The 19,394-nt window shown below is 40.1% G+C and overlaps 2 protein-coding genes and 1 long non-coding RNA gene across 7 annotated transcripts in view; 1 reads left to right on the forward strand and 2 right to left on the reverse strand.

Annotated features, from left to right (window-relative positions):
• The window catches only part of BBS9 (Bardet-Biedl syndrome 9), a 316,361-nt gene extending 311,611 nt beyond the window's left edge, over window positions 1-4,750 (reverse strand). For all 3 annotated transcript variants that reach the window (XM_063325516.1, XM_063325517.1, XM_063325515.1), the window contains exons 1-2: window positions 4,603-4,750; window positions 3,446-3,566 (exon numbers count right to left, since the gene is read on the reverse strand). In XM_063325516.1, the coding sequence (XP_063181586.1) occupies window positions 3,446-3,557 (112 nt within the window). In that variant the 5' untranslated portion in view covers window positions 3,558-3,566; window positions 4,603-4,750. The remainder of the gene's footprint in view (window positions 1-3,445; window positions 3,567-4,602) is intronic.
• Window positions 4,751-5,151: 401 nt separating this feature from the next.
• Window positions 5,152-19,394, forward strand: part of NT5C3A (5'-nucleotidase, cytosolic IIIA) — a 29,215-nt gene continuing 14,972 nt past the window's right edge. The window contains exon 1 of one of the 3 annotated variants that reach the window (XM_063325526.1): window positions 5,152-5,493. In XM_063325526.1, the coding sequence (XP_063181596.1) occupies window positions 5,382-5,493 (112 nt within the window). In that variant the 5' untranslated portion in view covers window positions 5,152-5,381. Of the gene's footprint in view, window positions 5,520-19,394 lie in introns of all 3 variants that reach the window. The other 2 variants (XM_063325521.1, XM_063325523.1) reach the window with 2 other exon arrangements.
• Window positions 10,244-18,931, reverse strand: LOC134510642 (uncharacterized). Its single transcript, XR_010069682.1, has 3 exons — window positions 18,347-18,931; window positions 14,998-15,157; window positions 10,244-12,666 (listed from the first exon to the last, which is right to left on the reverse strand). It is a non-coding gene; the product is annotated as an uncharacterized LOC134510642 (long non-coding RNA).

Below are 19,394 nucleotides of genomic sequence, written 5' to 3' on the forward strand. Positions count from 1 at the left end.
TCTAAGTCCTGCTTTTATATCAATTACATTTTTTTCCATAAGGAAAAGATTATTTAGAACCCCAGTAGAATTTGGGGTTTTTTGATCATGGGTCAGAATTACGGGTAAGAATCAGGAGAAAGGCCAACAAGGTAGATATCATGATGGGAATCTGTTATAGACCACCTAACCGAGATGAAGAGACAGATGAAAAATTCTGTAAGCAGCTGGGAAGAGTCTCACAATCAGTAGCCCATGTTCTCATAGGGGACTTAATTTGCCAGATAAGCTGATGGAAATACAATACAGCAGAAACAGTCTAGAAGGTTCCTGGTGCATGTGAAAGATAACTTCCCGACCAGTTGGTAAGACAACTAGGGAAGGCACCCTGCTGGACCTGTTGTTTGTGAACCAAGAAGGACTTGTGGGTGATGTGATGGCTGGAGGCTGTCTTGGGCAAAGCGATCATGAAATGATAGTGGTTCTGATTTTTGGAGAAATAAGGTGTGGGGTTAGCAGAACTGCTACCTTGGACTTCCAGAGGGTAGACTTTGGCCTGTTTAGGGGCTTGTTTGATAAAGTCCCTTTGGAGGCACTCCTGAAGGGCAAAGGAGTCCAGGAAGACTGGACATTCCCCAAGAAGGAAATCTTTAAGGCACAGGAGCAGGCAATCCCCTTGTGCCAAAAGACAAGCCAGCAAGGAAGACCAGCCTTGCTGAACAGGAAGCTTTGACTAGAACTTGGCGGGGGGGGGGGGGGGGGGGGGGGGGGGGGGCAGTGGGAAGAGAGTTTATGACCTTTGGAAGAAGGGGCAGGCAACCCAGGAGGACTACAACAATGTTGTGAGGTTATGCAGGGGAAAAATTAGAAGGGCCAAAGCCCAGCTTGAAATTAACATGGCTACTGCTGTAAAAGATAATAAAAAAAGTTTCTATAAATACATTAACAACAAAAGGAGGGCTAAGGAGAATCTCCATCCGTTACTGGATGTGGAGGGAAACATAGTGACAAAGGCTGAGGAAAAGGCTGAGGTGCTTAATGCCTTCTTTGCCTCAGTCTTTAATAGTAACACCATTGTTCTCAGGGTAGCCAGCCCCCTGAGCTAAAGACAAGGACAAGAAGCAGAATGAAGCCCCCATAACCTAAGGGGAAATGGTTAGCAAACTGCTACACCTACACCACTTAGAGTTTATGAGGCTGGATGGGATCCACACAAGGTGCAAGGCAGCTGGCAGAGGTGCTCACTGAGCCACTTTCAATCATTTTTCAGCAGTCCTGGCTAACCAAGGAGGTCCCTGTTGACTGGAGGTTAGCAAATGTGACAGCCATCCACAAGGATGGCCAGAAAGAGGATCCAGGGAACTACAGGCCTGTCAGTCTGACCTCAATGCTGGAGCAGATCATCTTGAGTGCCATCATGCAGCACATACAGGACAACCAGGTGATGAGGGCCAGTCAGCATGAATTTATGAAAGCCAGGTCCTGCTTGACTACCTGATCTCCTTCTATGACAAGGTGACCCACTTAGTGGAAGAGGGAAAGGCTGTGGATGTTGTCTACCTAGACTTTAGTAAAAGCTTTGACACCATTTCCCACAGCATTTTCATGGACAAGCTGATGCTCATGGCTTGAACAGGCATGTACTTTGCTGGGTTAAAAACTGGCTGGATGGCTGGGCCCAAAGAGTTGTGGTGACTGGAGTTAAATCCAGTTGGTGGCCAGTCACAAGTTGTGTTCCCCAGGGCTCAGTACTGGGGCAAGATCTGTTTAATATCTTTATCAGTGATCTGGACAAGGGGATCAAGTGCACCCTCAGTAAGTTTGCAGACAACACCAAGTTGGGTGGGAGTATCAATCTGCTTGAGGGTAGGAAGGCTGGACAGGGGGATCTGGACAGGCTGGATCAACAGGCCGGATCAACAGGCCGAGGCCAACTGTACGAGGTGTCAAAAAGGCCAAGTGCCAGGTCCTGCACTTGGGTCACAACAACCCCATGCAGCACTACAGGCTTGGGGAAGAGTGGCTGGAGAGCTGCCTGGCAGAAAAGTTCCTGAGGGTGTTGGCTGACAGATGACTGAATATGAGCCAGCAGTGCGTCCACATGACCAAGGAGGCCAACAGCATCCTGGCTTGTATCACAAACAGTGTGGCCAGCAGAACTAGGGGAGTAATCATCCCTCTGTACTTGGCACTGGTGAGGCCGCACCTCAAATACCAGGTTTAGTTTGGGCCTGTCACTAAAACAAAGACACTGAGGTGCTGGAGCATGTCCAAAGAGCAGCACCGAAGCTGGTGAAGGGTCTAGAGAACAAGTCTTGTGAGGAACAGCTGAGGCAAATGGGGTTGTTTAGCCTGGAGAAAAGGAGGCTCAGGGGAGACATTATCATTCTCTACAACTACCTGAAAGGAGGCTGTAGCAAGGTGGATGTCAGTCTCCTCTCCCAGGTAAGAAGCAATAGGACAAGAGGAAATGGCCTTAAGTTGCACCATGGGAGGTTTAGGTTGGATATTAGGAAAAATTTCTGTGCTGAAAGGGTTGTCAAGCACTGGACCAGGCTGCCCAGGGAAGCGGTTGAGTCACCATCCCTGGAGGTATTAAAAAGACATGTAGACCAGACACTCAGGGTCATGGTTTAGCAGTGTTAGGTTAACAGCTGGACTCAATCTTAAAGGTCTTTTGCAACCTAAATGATTCTCTGAATTTCTACTGAAAAAGGCTGTACACCAAACCAGTAACAGCTCAACTTTGTTCAAATCCTCCTGAAAACGGACAATCTAAAATAAAAATATTTTTTAAAGATTAAGGCAATGGTGAAATCAAGTACCTCTACTAAGCAAAACAGAGCTCCAAGATGAGCATGAGTGTATAATAAAAACCCCAAATATTTACTAATTTCAAAAACATACACACACAAGAACTCTCCCTAACAGCAAAGATCATGTACTGCTGTACATACATCCTCAGACACATCACTTCAGTTCCACACTTTATTTCCACATTATTGACTACATAGAAAAGCAGGACCTACTCAGAGTCACTTATTTCAGTGGCCCCTTGTTTTCCAGGCAAAAAAGGTTGTTTGTTTTTCTAAGTTCTTAGCTTATTAGTTATCACCTTCCTTTTTTCCTTAAGTTATTTCAACAACTTACAATGTGTGTTTGCTCCCATGACTAACAAAATTTTCTATTTTAAAAATATCTACAATTGAGAGAATAAGACATGATAGAAATTACTACTGAACGCAAGCAAGAATTAAAATGTTTAGAAACCTACAAATATACAAAGACAAATGGCATTGAATCTGTCTTCTTAAGGCTACAAGGACATATTAAAGAAAGCAGACCTCAAACCAGAACACAGACTTTAAACTAACTAGCCTGGCTAACAAACTTCCAGTATGCACTGTCACAGCAAACCTGCAGCTGTGTAGCTTAAAAGTCAGCAACCACACAATTCTGAATTTACCTTGTCCACTGCCACTATTATCAACATCAGCAACACAGAGACAGCCTTGGTCAAATTCTTCTTTTTCTCCAAGTACAGTGGACCACCAGTCTCTAGCTTTAAACAATGACATTCTTCTTTACTGAAAAGGAAACAAACCATTGGTAAAGTATTTACTAATACATATACAACTGTTTATACAAACAACTTTGTTAACAACAACTTTTATGAGTATATTCCATCTCTTAGCTTTACATTACTCTAGTGTGAGATGAAGAAATGTTAATTTCAAGTGCCTTGGGTTTCTGGGTATGTAGTTCAGAAGACAACCTTAAGAGACCTCTTGTCTTTAGTTTAGTGTCATAGACACTGCTGCTTATATGAAGAAAAAGCAAAAAAATAACAGCTTTTTTTAACCATTAGAAGTCATCTGTAACAAGCATTAAGAAAGTAATATAAGTTTTCAAAGTCACAGAACTGGGGTTTTCTCTCTTACCAAGAAGTATCACCAAAAAAAAAATATTCTGATGCAAGTCATCTGCAAGAGAACTTATTTGTAGAAGAGTGAATGAAGCCACAGACAGACAACATCAAAACCTCCACCAAGCAATCGCCTTGAAGATGCCCTAGTGACATGACTAAAGAACTTGGTCAGACAGGGCACAAATCAGCTTTTCTGCTCCCTACCTGCTGTTATTTTAAGAAGAGGGGGGAGGAGGAGGGGGAGACTAATCCTTTCGTAGGCGGATTGACAATAACGTTACCCTAGTTCAAAACTCACTGCCCCACGCCCGTGCTCTGCTCTGCCACGAGCGGGGACAAACCCGAATACACAAGACCCCACAGCCCGCGGAGGAGGTGAGGGGCAGAAGGAAAAATGATGGGCTCGCCCCTTGTTTTCCTTCGGGGCAAAGGCAGCCTGGAAGCTCGCGCCTTTCCTCTCTGAGGTAAATTAGAAAAAAAAATAAAATTATTTTTTCACCTCAGGCGGTTACCGTCGTTATGCTCGCTAGGCAACCCGCGGCAGCCGAGGGCAGGCTGGCGGCAGCACAGCTCTCCCCACACGCCCTCTCCCCCGCAGAGCCCCAGTGGGGCACGCACCCCGCGCCTCAGGAGCTTCGCCCGGACACATACCCCCCGGAGCGGGAGAAGAGAGACAGAGACCGGCGGGGGCTCACCTGTGTGGGAGACGACGGCACTCCCCGGTCCGAGCTGCTCCGGGGCGGCAGCCCCCCCTTTACCCGCGGGAGCTCCCGGCTCAGGCGCGGTCTGAGGCCAAGCGAAAGGTGATGCGCAAACCGCCAGCGTTACAAGCCCTTACCCGCCGCCGCCATCACGAGCGACCGCCTCACAGCGCCATAAATACCATCCGCGCCGCGCCCCGCCCCGCCCCGCCCCGCCCCGCCCGGCCCGGCCCGGCCCGGCCCAGAGGGGAGGTGCCGCCCTTCGCGCCGACACTGGGAAGGGTAGTTTGGGAAGCCTTTGGGCCCTCTCATTCCTTCCTGGGGGGGGGGGAGTGGGGGGGAAGAGAGGCACTCCTTCATATTTCCCGAGGAAAATGAAAAAATACAAAAACACAAAACTTACCTCCCAGCTGCTGCTTTTCCTTTTCCAAGCCCTCCCGCCCCTTGGGCCAGTCCCCTGCGGCGCCCCGCTCCGCCACCAGCCCTTCCAACTTCTTCCTCTTCCCCCCCTGTTTTTCCCTCTTGCCGTGGTAGCGCCGCGCAGGCCACGCGCAGGCGACGTCTCGCGGGCAGCGCGCGCGGGAGCCGAGGCCGGCGGGGCGCGCGGCGCCGTCATTGCCGGGTCTGGCGGTCGGCGGGGACCCGCTGGCGGCCGGCGCCGAGGGGCACCTTCCCCCTTCCCCCTCGACCTCCTCCGCCTTCAGCGACGAAGGGGCCGCCCGGCTTCCCCGCAGCGGCTCTCGGCGGCGGGCCGTGACCCCTCGGGAGCTACCATGGACAGGACCGCCGTGGCGAAGATGGGAGCGGTGGCCAGCGCCAGCGTGTGCGCCCTGGTGGGCGGGGTGGTGCTGGCCCAGTACATCTTCACCATGAAGAAGAAGACGGGCAGGAAGACCAAGATCATCGAGATGGTACGTGGTGAGAGGCGGAGAGCGCGGGGAAACGACGCTGTGGAGGCCGGCGCCCCTTCGCCCTTCTCCTTCTCCTCAGGCCGGCACCTCCCTGGTGGGCCCGTTCCCCCAGTGCCGCCCCAGTGGACGCAGGCCCCACACAGGCCACCCTCAAATACCAGACCCTTGCCCAAAGCGAGTCCCTTCTCTGTCACCTGCGGGGCCCTACAGCTCCTGCTGTTGGCAGTTCGTCTGCTGGCTGATGGCAAAAGTTAAGACGGGTCTCCCTTTCCAGACGTTGGAGACTGTCTGTGTCTTGTGTCCACCCCTTGAGGTGATGGGGCAGAGGAGGGGTGTCGAGCCCGGGTTCTGGTGATAAGGACAGACGCCAGAGGCAGGAGCAGCTATTCCACCTCAACACAGTCCACTAGCACTAAAAGCATCTGCTCCGTCGTGTCCTGTCTGGGCCATATGTACCTATGTGTAAAGGTGTAGGTCTTGGTGGTAATTTAAAAGCCTGCTTGTAACTTCTTGAAAAGAAAAGGGGGAGGGGAGCGTGTTCAGCCCTCTGTTGAAACTGGGAAGCAATGTCTGTTCACAGTTACTATAAAAGGAAGCTGGAGCTCTCTCTCTACTGCGCTCGTTAAACTTGTTATTTAGGGTATTATTTAAATATCTGCTTATCAGTAACTGGGTGGTAAAAGGTCTTAGTTTAGACAATATGCTGGTTACATTGAAATCCCACAGAATTTGAGTTTATGATTTGGACGCTGCTGTACTGAAGAACTGAACTGAAATCATCAAGTCACCTGTGTTAGCCAGTGGCTATTTTGTGATCTCCCCTGCAAAACGTTACTAAAAGCTCATATTTATTTTTTTTAATTATACGTGGAAACAGATTTTGCTGAGAACTGGGATCCTGTATGTAAATTGTGAGCTATCTAACTCCTCACTTGGCCATGTGATGCAACACTTGCCAGTGGAAGTCATACAATGCAATTTGCAATAATGTGTGTCCAGAGAAGAATTCCGCTGCGTGTTTTTTACTAATCATAAAGTCATCATACTTACTGTTGAAAAAATATTTGAATGCTGTTTCTAGTCATTAGTCCTGTCATTCAACAATTTGGAGGGGGTTGTCTTGCCCTCTGGTTTCTGTGGGCCCACTTAGAACAACAGCTTTTGGGAAAATGGAAAGTTTGGATTGCCACTTTAAAGAGGTTTTAGATCTAGCTCTAAAAAAGGGCTCTGGACTCTGTAGTAGGATTTTACAAAACTCATTTGAAAACTTACAGTAATACTAGAAATTACTTTAGAGTTATGTGTACAATTAAATAACATGTAAAAGCCTGATCATCAAACACTCAAAAGGCAGATCCAATAGTTCCACCAACTCCTATTGACAATATTCCATTTGAGCTGTAATTCAGAAAGTGCCTAATAAGTGGTAAAGATGTATTTGTACTAGCATTCTGTACAGTGTTTAAATGGTATTTTGGCTGAGAAGACTTTAACTTTTATCTTTGTTGCAAAGATTTTGCCTTTGGTAGGGAAAAAAAATCGCTACACCAATGTTAAATTGATTTCTGATAAGTGAATTTCTGAAGTATGTACTTCAGATAACGTTTTCTGAGCTATGTTCTTGGACACAGATCTGTGATCCTAAACAGATACTTCCAAAAATTCTGCTTTTGTGATTAGAGCTTTTCTCAACTTTAAATTGCAAGGGAAAACTAAAGCTTATCCAAAGCGTGCCCGCCTTCTCATACTGAAACATTTTACCAATTGGATACAACACATTAATACTGCCTGCTCACTTAGAGAGCTAGCATTTCAACCGATATTCAAGTTGGCAGCTTCCTCAGCAAACAAACATCTTTAGTTCACCAGCTGCAAGTCTTCTTTCTTCCTCAAGGAGTATTTTCAGTGGACATGTAATCAGACTGTGAAATTTCTTTGAAATAAGTGAAATAGCTATGTAAACTTCATACCGAGGAGTTTAGTTTGTCAAATAAGGGCAAAAATGCATTTCAGTGTTTGTTTTACTTGAATATGCTGCATTCTGGAGAACTTCCTGAAACAGTTTTATCCACCAATGTAGATTTGATTCAGTGTTTGTAATTTACAAAACACTGTATCTGTTCTAGTTTATCATGAGAGAGACTTTCCTTTGAGCGTTGGGGAGAAGGTGCTGTTTCCAGTCTGTAATTTAGTGTTAGTTAGGGTGGTGATGGGGAACAATACTGCTTTATTGAAATGTGTTTTTTCTAGTACACAAGTTACTATACCAGGCTGGTCTTCTGTGTTAGATTAAAATTACCGGATTGGTTTTGTATTTTCTGCAGATTTTTTTGGTTCAAGTTTTCTTTGGGGAACATTACACTTCGGTTTTATACCCCCATCAGACTCATAATTACCTTGATTTATAACTTTTATCAGAATCAGTACAGAGCAGGCCTATTTACACCTTAGTTATGTGACTTAATTCTCACCAATAAAATATTCTTTCTTTATAATTAAATACAGCAATTTTTTTTTTTACTTTTTCTTGTTAAAATAAAATCAGATAAATGTAAGACCCAAATGTAAGTAAAAAACTGACTTATAGCAGTGTTTAATGCTAAAAAGACAGTGACCTTTATAAATCAAATAGAATATCTCTAAGACAAGTTAATGTCAGGGATTATGGAACCAAGGATGTTTAATGTGAAGAAAAGTGGAAGGGATTCTCAAGCATTGTAGAAAATATAAGGGTAACCATGTTTCCTTGTTGAATAATAAAAATCAAGAAATTTTAAACCATCTATCTCACATTTGAGTAGATGAATTCTTTAGCAAAGTAATTAGCCTGGTACAGAAATTTAAGCTTAATAAAGACAGCATAAAACTACTGCATCTTATTTGGAAGCAAAGGTTTAAGTTTGGAATTAAAGTATTAGTATTGTGTCCTTATTGACCGTCTGAAGTTTGCAAATAGGGAGCATCCCTTAGGCACTGATAAATGTAGACGGATTTACTTCAGCTCCACTTCTGAAGTAACAGAGGCTTTAATAGTAAATATATAGCCAGTCACGTGAAGTTTTACACTGTGTGTTAAGAAATAACTATCTCCCAAAGCCTTCTGTATTACTTTGCACAGCCAAATTGCCATTTCTGTGACACTGTAAAAGTATTCCTGCAGTCAGGTGAAGGTAAAAGTTAGCTGCAAGGTTGCTAACTTTAATTAAAGAGGTTAATAATTAGATTCTTAAAATAACTTACTAGATAATGTTTGATATCAGTAACACTTACAGTAACACTCAATCTTTTGGATTTTTCAGGCCCCAGACAAGTTTGCAATGAAGTTGTGGATCCTTAGATAGTGAATGAATTCTACTGACAATAGACTTCTGTTTCTTCCTTACTCTTTGCGAAGCCTTTTAGAAACTCAGCAGAAAACAGATGTTCACAAACTAAAGTGAAAAATGTTGCCTAAGTCTTTCAAAAATACTCATCTATAAGGAATAGCCCATGCTAACTAAAATTTGGGATTAATGTAAGAAAAACTGCTTAATGGAATAACAGTATTTTTTGTTGTTTGTTAGCACCTTGGATTTTTTCAGCAGCTTGTTTCTCACGTGATTTTTGGAGCTTTTTATTGTATTTAATTTATAAGGATGAGAAACATAATAGAGCTGTTTGAAAACAGAATAGCAGAATACCTTAAACTGAGACTTATTCTCTCAGGTTTGTTTTCCAGAAAACTGGGCAAATGCTGAGTTTCATTTGTCTATTTCTCCATTCTGTTCCTGGAGTGAGAGGATCTAATTACCTGAAAAACAGATTTTGTATCAAATTCCAAGAGCAGCAAATTAAAAAGCAATTTAAAAAAAGCAGTTTCTCATTTTACAGGAGACTTTTCAACCAGCCATTGTTAAGTGTCTCTGGCCAGTTTCCTTTTTAATATGTTGGGGAGGAAAAGAAATGCATGGATTTTTTCAGTATTAGAATTTACCTGGAGAGGAATAAGCAAATGAATAAGTGAGGTAACTGCTATTTGTCTGCTTCCCTAAGAAACAAAGGAATATATTCTGTGAGTGTGAATGTCATAGGGTTTGTGTGGGGAGATATTTTTTTTTATCATCATTATTTTCTTTTACTTGCCAGTCTCTGGCTTCGTTTCATAGGGCATCAGAGCATTTGTGCCACAAATGAAGGATACAGAGCTCTACAACTGGCAGCAATCATGTACCACTCCACTTTATTCTTGTCTTGGTGCTAGTAACTAGTTGTTATAGTAACTGTGACGTTACTCTGGCATGAGGCACTGATGATCTCCAAGTGGAGAATAAAGTAAAGGAGTATGTAATATGTAGCATACATATTCAAGAATCTTAAATGGCTAGTATGTCAAACTCCTTCATACATAATTTTTCCTTTATAAAGATGAATAAGAGTTTGGGCCTGAGCAAACTGAAATGAATAAAAGGAGAATGGAAGGAACATGGACTCTCTCTAATGATACCACTGCAGGACATTGTCACTTTCTGGGTGTTGCAGTGATAATATTTAAAATGTCATGACCTTGAGAGCTATTCAGTGATGTGATCCATGTGGCAATATTATTATTCCAAAAGAACAGTGCTGTGATACAAACCTAGGTAGTGAAAAGCAAAAGAACTCCTGAGACCTAATACTGCCCCTACCTATTGACGTGGACTGAGAGCCCTTACATTACTAGTGACTAGAGTATTAGAATAATTTTTAGAATATTGTTAAAATTTTAAAACCAAGTTAAACTTGATATGAGTTGACATTTGGAGTTGTCATCTAACTATTTCTGTAAAACTTGGGTTTTGTTTAGATGGTATTCCTCAATAGAAAAATCACACTGACAAAGTGATAAACACCAGCATTACTACAAGAAGGTTGTGTTGCCTACAGGCTTTTTGCACAGATAATCATAATATATAATAACCTAGAATGTGGCTTGTGAAGCAAGTTTACACCGGCCAGGAAAAACACTTAAGCATAGTTCACGTCGATACAAATTTGATACTAGTAATAGGTATTTATTCTCACTGTAAAATAATTCATTTGGAAATTCTAAAAATTCGGCTCCTAGGAGAAAAAAAATTGATGCAATTTCAGTGTTTTCTTCTAACACTGTTAAGCATCAAAAAGTAGTCTACTCTACAGATTATGTTCATGCTAATATTTTACTTCATTTAGTATGATAAGCCAATCCTAAATGTAACTGTCTGTTTCAGAAGTAGGTTTTAATTTCCTGAAATTACTGCTGCCTTTTTTATTTTAATTCAGTAGGTATTGAAACATATATTCTTAAAAAGAATGGGTATGGGAAGATCAATTAAGTCTTTAATTCTGCATTAGTTTCTTTAAAACTCATTTATCCTAGTTATAACAGTTATCAAAAACATGACAATGGACTACATCTGAAAATTGTGCTCCAAGTAGTAAATACATGTAAATATCAGGACACAATATATATTGTACGTATAGGCTCAGAAGAGCTTCTTTTCTGCTTTCTTTTATCTTTTGTATAAAGTCTTTCTCTAAGACAGAAAAGCAATCTTTCAATGAATCATTCTGCTCTGGAATATATTTACCTTTAAATAAATGCTTGGTATGTGTTCAGTCATACTTTCAAGTGATTCTTCTCCTCTTTGCGATAACTCTTGATTATTGGTTGAGCTATAATGGCAGCTGTTCTGTTAAACTCTTTTTACAGATTAAGACCAATAGCAAATACTGCAAGTATTAAACATGTTACCTTTAACTGTCAAACAATATAAGTAGTAAGAAGGTTTTTTAATTGTCTGAATACACATATCATCGCAAATTTGTTCATATTATGAATTAAAGTTCCCTAGCATTTCAACAGTCAGTCTTGAGCTAACAAGAACTATCAACTTTTATAAAAAATATCTTAATTGATTAATATAGGCATTGAAGAGACCCAGGGTATGGATTCATGCATTTATAGACAGGAGAGAATACTATCTGTAAATTCAATGGCAATTTTAAATGAACCTGTAAATGTTACAATGTCACAATTTCAGTAATCTAGAAGCTTTTTAAAAATACCTGAACTTTGGAAGTTCTTTCCTTAAAAAAAAAAAAAACAGAATAGCTGCCTCTTACAGTTTATTTTCACTTGAATGAATTGTGTAATGCAATGCTTGAAGCCATCAGCCTTCTTTCTTCCCTCCATGTGTGCGTACACAAGCATATTTTGTGCAAGTATACTACAGCATACTGTTTACTTATGATGAAGAATAAGTCTTGGAGAGATTTTCAGCAAAAGTATTGGAAGAGAAACAGAGTGTTAGATTTTATTGCTATAATATGGTGCATTTGTCAGATGGTAATTAATTTTCAAGATTTAAATTTTACCTAGTTGAGCTGCAACAGACAGTGTAGAGCAGCAGGTGGCACTAGTGTGAATATTGTATCGGTTTGCACAGTAGGTCTCTGAAGATGGATAGACCCTATTTTGTAAATGATCTGTCATTTAAGAAATCCTGTCCCACGACAACTGGCATTTCTTGGCCACTACCTAACTGCAAATCAGACTCGTACAACTGAACCGCTTCTGCATGCAGAGGCCTAGAGTCGCAGCCATGTCTCTGCTGCCTGTCAGATACTCAGCACTGAAACTTGGCTGATCCCATCACATGCTAAGTGCAACTGAGAGGCAGAAATAGCTCACAACTGTTCTTCCTGGCCTCCTTTCCTAACCAGCGTGTGCAAAGAGATATAAGGCCAGATAAGACTGGGCAAAAGAGTTGGGTAAGTATACTGTCATGGAGGACGTGGAAAATAAAAGTTAGGACATGAAGTCTAACTTTTCCCCTGGCCTTCTTGCAGTCACGCGCTGTGCAGCAGTTGATCTGTAGTGACTATTTCTTCCTATGGCAGAGGTCTTCGTATCACAGTAATGTTGACCAGTTGCTGGACGTCAGCCGCTTTCTCTTACCCGAATGTAATCAAGCACAAATGGTCAGCTGCTGTAAAACATCAGAGAACTTACAATGATTGCAGTAGGCAGATCTTTAGTCCCACGTCAATCATGCAGCAGCGTGACTGGCACTGTGCCATTAAGTTGGAATCTGTGACTGTTGTGTTGGGTCACCTCTGTCTTAGGTTATTTGTGAGGAGTTTCTGACTGTTTAAGAAAAAAAAAAATCAGTGCTCATTAAAACTCCGTTGGATTTTTCTAATTTGGCTAATCCTTATATCAGTAGAGTGTTTTACTTGAATGTTAAAAAAAGATGAGGCATTTTTCAGTACAAGTAGACATCTGCTTAATGTTGGAGCACTCAGGTCAAAGAATACACCATATTTAAGTACTAAAAGTAGTTGTAGTTATATTCTTTTTGTTTAGTAATATTACAAAAGAATACAGAACTGCACTGACTCAGACAATAATTACAAAAAAAAATGTTAATAACATTTCTGTAAATTATGTAAATAATGCCTATTGCTAGAAGGAAATGTGGCTTTAAAAAAAAAGACTTAATTTATTTAATTTGTAAATTATTTTTTTAAAAGGGGCGGGGCAAGGCCCAGACTTGGACACTGATGATTCATTAAGTGAATATAGAATTTCAGACTTCTTGATCTGGTTAGATTCCTTTTCAAATGTACTTGTTCTTACTTGTTTCCCTGCTCATTTGTTGTAGCTTCCTTCCTGCACCCTTATATAAAGAACTGTTTGTCTGCTGTGCAGATCACTGAAATAACCCAAGTTTATTAGAGCTTTTGGTTTTACCTAGGATTTTGTTTTACTCCACCTTAATGCTGACAGAATGAATACCACTGAAATGTACCATTAACCCTGTTCCTTTAAAGCTTCCCCTCTTTGTTGAAAACTTACTAGATATCAGACTAAAAGCGTAATTTTTACGCTTAGCAGTTATTAAGACAACATTTATTATCCTGGATTGCATCTGCCTTTGCAACGTAAATCAGTTATGGATGACCTTTATCTGGTCTACGTGTTACCATGAAAAAATTTTATGTAAAACTGAAGGGTAGGAATAAATACAAGGCAGTAGCAGTACTGGTACATTAGCAGTAGTAGTAGTATAGTACAAAGTATCGTAGTGATAGTATTAGTACAAATTGGGTTTGAACATCTCCTATCTCACTTCCAGAGGGCAAATACACAGAAATACAAGAAATAAGGAGCATCCAGTTACATCTTTGAGTAAATCTAACAGTCAGAAACACCCATAAAACAATGAGACACAGAGGCAAAACAATCCATCATGCCTCAAGTCATCATGCTGTCTGTTACCTTTAAAATGAGTGTATTGTAGCTGTATTTCATCTTTAGACTTAATGCTTATTTTTTTTCAAGAAGTTTAAAGAAGTATCTGTACTCAATGAGATCCTAACAGTTAAAAACTTGATTAGTCTCAGCGTGTAATTTTAATTGGGATATTGTATTAGCACTACATTCTTCCATCAGAATTGTAGTATTTGGTAATGCATTGTAGATTAAACTTTGTCCTGCTGACTTTGCTTTCAAACTGAGTCCCGCAACTCCACCATTCAAGGGTCAGAGTTTATTTGATCTAGATACAGCATTCTTAGGCTTAGTGAAAAAAAAATCTAAGCAGATGTTTTTTTCTTAGAAGCAGATAAGAGAAGAAGAGAATCAGCAGCAAATGCTTCAGTCCAGGCCTTGGGCTTAATGCAAATTCCATTCTAGACAGTGTTACATGGGAAGATTCAAGGGAAACAAGCATTTGTTATAAATTATTTCAACTTATGTGCATTCTGCATGCAAAATGTTGCGGATGCCCCATCCCTGGCAGTGTTCAAGGCCAGGCTGGATGGGGCTTTGAGCAACGTGGGCTAGTGGGAGGTGTCCCTGCCCGTGGCAGGGGGGTTGGAACTAGGTGATCTTTAAGGTCCCTTCCAACTCTAACCATTCTATGATTCTATGATATAAATATATATAGGGTATTTAATTATAAAAAGTATACATGCAAATGTACAGTTTGGGGAAAAAATAGTATAGGTCATCAAAATTATGTTATTATGCAAGGTGAGCTTTTGCACACCTGATAGATAATTAAGAATTTATAAATACACCACAGTATCTACATACTGCCGGTTCTTAGAATTCTATACTCTTTGCCTTGGTATTTTGAAGAAGGATTAGTTGTACCAACAACCTCACCTGTAAGCATTCTTTCAGTAAGCGTTAGATTCTGTGTAATGTGAGAGGGGAACAGATCTTTCAGATAGCCAGACTCCAACATCTATCCTGTTACCATAGCAGTATTAAAGGAAAATGGGAATACCACTCAAATTCAAAAATTCTAATTTGTCAAAAATGAATTTTCAGTATCTGAAAAAGAACTGGTAGAAAAAAGGAAGGATAGGGTAAAAAAATAAGATACTTGAAATTAAACTGAAGCACTATCATGAAGAGCAAGTGATTCTCCTTGTCGTCACATGTTACAAAGAGGGAGTGTTGACTTACTTTCCATGAATGGTCCTGCCTGATACAGATAGTATCGTCTGTCTAGCAGGGGTCTATAGCAGAGGCCCAGGGAAAGCCCAGGAGCAAGTCGTCACGATTTTTTTTTCCAGAATGATTTACCAGCCTCCAGCAGCTTGTATGTCAGAGACAGTGTCTGTAACTTAAGATGAGGTTTTTTCATGTTGTTATCCAGTACCTTTTTAAGGCTGTGTACACTTACAGTATCACCAGAAAGGAATTCCACATCTTACTACTTTGCTTAATTGTGTGACCTGTAGCTGACTCCTTTGATTTGTTTTGATTGTGCCTCCTGTTAATTTTCGTTGATGACCTCCTGCACTGGAAGAGATAACGAACAATCTTTCCCTATTAACCTTTTCTATGCCATCCAGTCATTTCTTTTCCAGGCTGATGAATTCTGTTATATTCAATTGTTCATTGTGTGGAAGCTTTTCATATCATGGCCCATCTTTACTGCCCTTCTCAGGGCCTTTCTGAGTTCTGCTCTGTCCCCCATAAGGTACGGAAACCAGAAGTGCATTTGGTATTTAAGTTGCAAGTGCATAATGGATTTATAAAGAGGGCTATCCAGAAAGCATTAGTAAGAATAGGCACCAGTGAAATGTAAGGATGAAGGCCAAGAAAAAAGGCTCAGTTTTCTTGTGCCCTGGATTGAGTGAGTGTCACAACCTTGATTTCTTCTTATAATTCTAGTGCTTTAGAAGCTATTTGTAAAATTTAAGCATAATATAATAACTTCTTAGTATTGATCTGCGCTTGCTTACAATTAGAATATTTTTATGTTCTTTTTTGGCAAGGGGAGGAGAGTAACAGTTAAGAAAAAAATGCCAGATTAAATTCTGGCTCACGCAGGATGTCATTTATAGACTGGTATTTCCAAGATATATGATTGCTGACTGAAGATCACTTGGATATTTCCAGATACTCAGCGATTACTAAATAATACATAGCTTCTTTTTTTTTTTTTTAACCTACCAGTTTCAAAGGTTAATTTTCTCCAAAGTGAGGCAGTGGGAGCAAAGCACAGAGATGAGGTGATTCCCCTAACATACAATCAGAAGCAACAGATGCCTGCCTTCAGCTGTATTCGTTCAATCCCAGAATCATCAGAACTGGTTCTATATGGTTTGTACCCCATATATTCTCTCAGAAAGAGACTAAATTTTTTCCTGGAGTAATAACTGACAGGAGGAGATCGCATGAAATACTGAAAATCCAGGCCCTAGTTACTATTAGTTCTTCACAGACTAGATTCTATAGAGGATTTGAAATGCTGCATGAAGCGTCGACTTCTGTTGCCACAGTTGTTACAGTTCTGTCTGAGTTTTGTAATGTGTAGCAATACCTCTGTGTTTGAGAAATGCCTTTGATTAACAGGTAAGTCCATCCAAAACCTCTTACCCCTATGTTCTATTACCTGGACTTCAAGATACCAAGTCCGCAATGCATTTGGCGTGCCTTCATTCCTACTTTCTCGTAAGATTCAAAATGTCAGTTGCAATTTACCATCAGCAGAGATCTCTGCTTTTAGAGTGTTTTTGTAAGCACGAGAGGAAGGTGCAGAAGGGACAATGATGCTGCAGTATCTTCATTCTCTCATCTGAACAATCAATTCCATATAGAATTGCAAGTCATGGCTTCCTACGTTTTTCTAATCGATGCTAAAACTCTATTCATTTTAGATTTCCACGACTGCAGAAACTGTTTGGTTTGTTGGTTTTTTTTAAAAAAAAAGCAAAGCAAAGCACACAACCCCTCATTCTAATTCTGACCTCATAGACCTTTATAGAGTAACCACCTTGAGAGATCATTAAACCAGAATAATTTATCTCACTGCATGACCTTACCATAAGCTAATCATTGTTCTTCTCCACTGCGTAAAACTTTTGATTAGTCCTAGTGAAACTGAGATCTACCCCATGCTTAAAACATGCACAGTTATCTTGCTGAATTAAAATGTGTCTTTATATAGCCTTATTTTTTTAATGAACAACAGGGGTTTTACCAAAATACCATTTTTCAATGACAGCAACATCATAGTGATTGTTATAATAAATACAACAATAAATACTTGAGAAGTTTAGCGGTTCTTTATACATTTGAATGTATACATTAGCACTGATAACTTTATGTGTTCAATACAGTCATAAATGGTGAGACTATAGAAGATCACGTTTTCTCTTGTATTATAAAGAAAAATTGATCAGATCTAGAAAATCTCTAGCAAACAAAGTTGCTAAATATGTCTTGTGATGCAGTGTTTACCTTCTCCAATCTATTCCATGCATGCATTTATTTTTACCTTTTTTAAATATGATAGCAAAAGAAATTTTCAGCTGAAATCATACTGCCAAGTCTTAAAACCATTCAGGTTAAGACCATCACGACCTTAGCATGTGTCTTCTCTGGATTTATCACAATTTAATGATTTCGGTCTTTAATACGTTCTCAGCACTCTTCCATAGCAAGTGCTGTTCAGGCTCTTTCTGCTTAAGGAATCTCTTACATTCCTCGTGAGTCACCTCTATAATACAGACACACTTTCATATACAAATAATATTTCTGTATTGCGTCACTGCGTCACAGCTGTAAACATGGCTAGCATTTTCTTACACCACACCTGTACTGGAAAAATAAGTGGTATCCAAAATTCCTGCAAGGCATCCTTCTAAACATTTATTTACCCCAGCTTCACCAAACTGAACATTTATCATGTTTTCTTTGTAATTGTCACTTAGAACTACAAAAAGCTAAAGCTGGAACCAGTATGCTGCTCATTAACTAAGTTCAATAGGGCATGAATAAAAACCATGTTTGAATTAAATTCTTTTATGTTGGTTCCTTTCTTCTGCTTGGTTTTGGTACTTGAGTGCTAAGGTTCAGTTAGCTTTCCCTGTCTTGTGGAGATTATATCAAGTAGTCTGCTTTGGGAAACAGGTACTAAGTAGACTTACTACAAAAGCAAAAATAGAAAACAAACACAGATCCTTAATGTTTGAAATTGATCACTGCAATAAAACAACATATTGCTCAAGTTTGTGAATATGCTAAACATACGGGAATATATTCAAAGTTGTTCAGCTGTAGCAGGCTCACTAAACAAGAATAAAAGGCAGTAAAGTCATGAAAAGCCACTAGCTAATGTTTATATTGTAGACAGGATTCAGTCACCTCTGATTTTTGTAGCAAATATTCTAATTCTAATGAACAGAAATGACTCCTAAATACGACCTCTTTCTTGATCTTTAAAAGCTGATGTCTCTTCAGCTGAAATATTCAACTTTATACCTTAAAAAAAGAGTTCAGCTTACTTGCTTACGTAACTTACCTGTGCTGTGTTCATTTCTTTCCACAAATAGGTGCAAGTTAGTGCAGAGGTGCGTACGGACCGGTAGAACCAGTTTGTCTCTGCTTCAGACTAAAACTTCCAGTGCTTCATACTCTTTGAGAGCATCCTGAATCTCTGCAAATCAAGTTCACCTAACACACCACCATATAAAGTTGAACCTTTTCCTAGCCTTAAATGAATGACAAATCATCTAATATTTTAAGTTTTCTTTTCTTTCTCTCTCTCTTCTTCTGTGTAGAATATTCTGCAGTCAAGATACGGCCCTCAGCCAAAGAGAAAAGGTTAAAATAGAACCTATCTGTTGAAAGAGCTATACCTCTTTAGTTCGTGGTTCTTAAAATATATATAAATGACCTTCAGTATTGTGAGAGTAGAAATGTCATGCAGGGCTTTGTTTCTCTCTCTTTAAAAAAGAAGTGGTAATTTTAATTCATCTCTTAACAGAAGTTAAACAGCATAAACAAAATGCTGAACTGACTAATATCAGCAGTAACAGAACATGGTCAGTAGTAGCTATTGTTAGTTAATTAAAGCATTTGACACAAAAGTTTCTTGGAGTTGCAAAGACGGTCTTCCTTGTTTTCTAGATGAAGAGTTTCATATACGGTATTTCCATTAAAGTGAAAGTAATTAGAGATACAGTAGATATTTTTCTAAGAATTAGGTGTTGGCTGTATTAATGTTTACAGAAATTTTGCTCACGTCATTTTCTAGCTGTTTCATTAACACAGTAATCATTCCCTAAAAATGCTTTCTAATTAGTCTGGTTACCAAAAATTAGTCTGTAAACATTGGTCTTAATTTCTGCAATTCTTGTCTTCAATCTTAAATTGTATCTAAGGTAAAAAACAAAAAAAAAAACCAGCCAAACTTTTCTTTTTTCTTTCCCCAACTTTCATAAAGAACAAGTTAACTTTCTTTAAATTCTTGGTAGCATTAGAATTAATTTTCTCACATCTGAGAAGTACCAGAATATCAACAGGCCAGCCCCACTACCCACCACATCCCAGTCTCACCCCTGAGGTTC

The sequence above is a fragment of the Chroicocephalus ridibundus genome, chromosome 2, assembly GCF_963924245.1.
Source record: "Chroicocephalus ridibundus chromosome 2, bChrRid1.1, whole genome shotgun sequence".
NCBI lineage: Eukaryota > Metazoa > Chordata > Aves > Charadriiformes > Laridae > Chroicocephalus > Chroicocephalus ridibundus.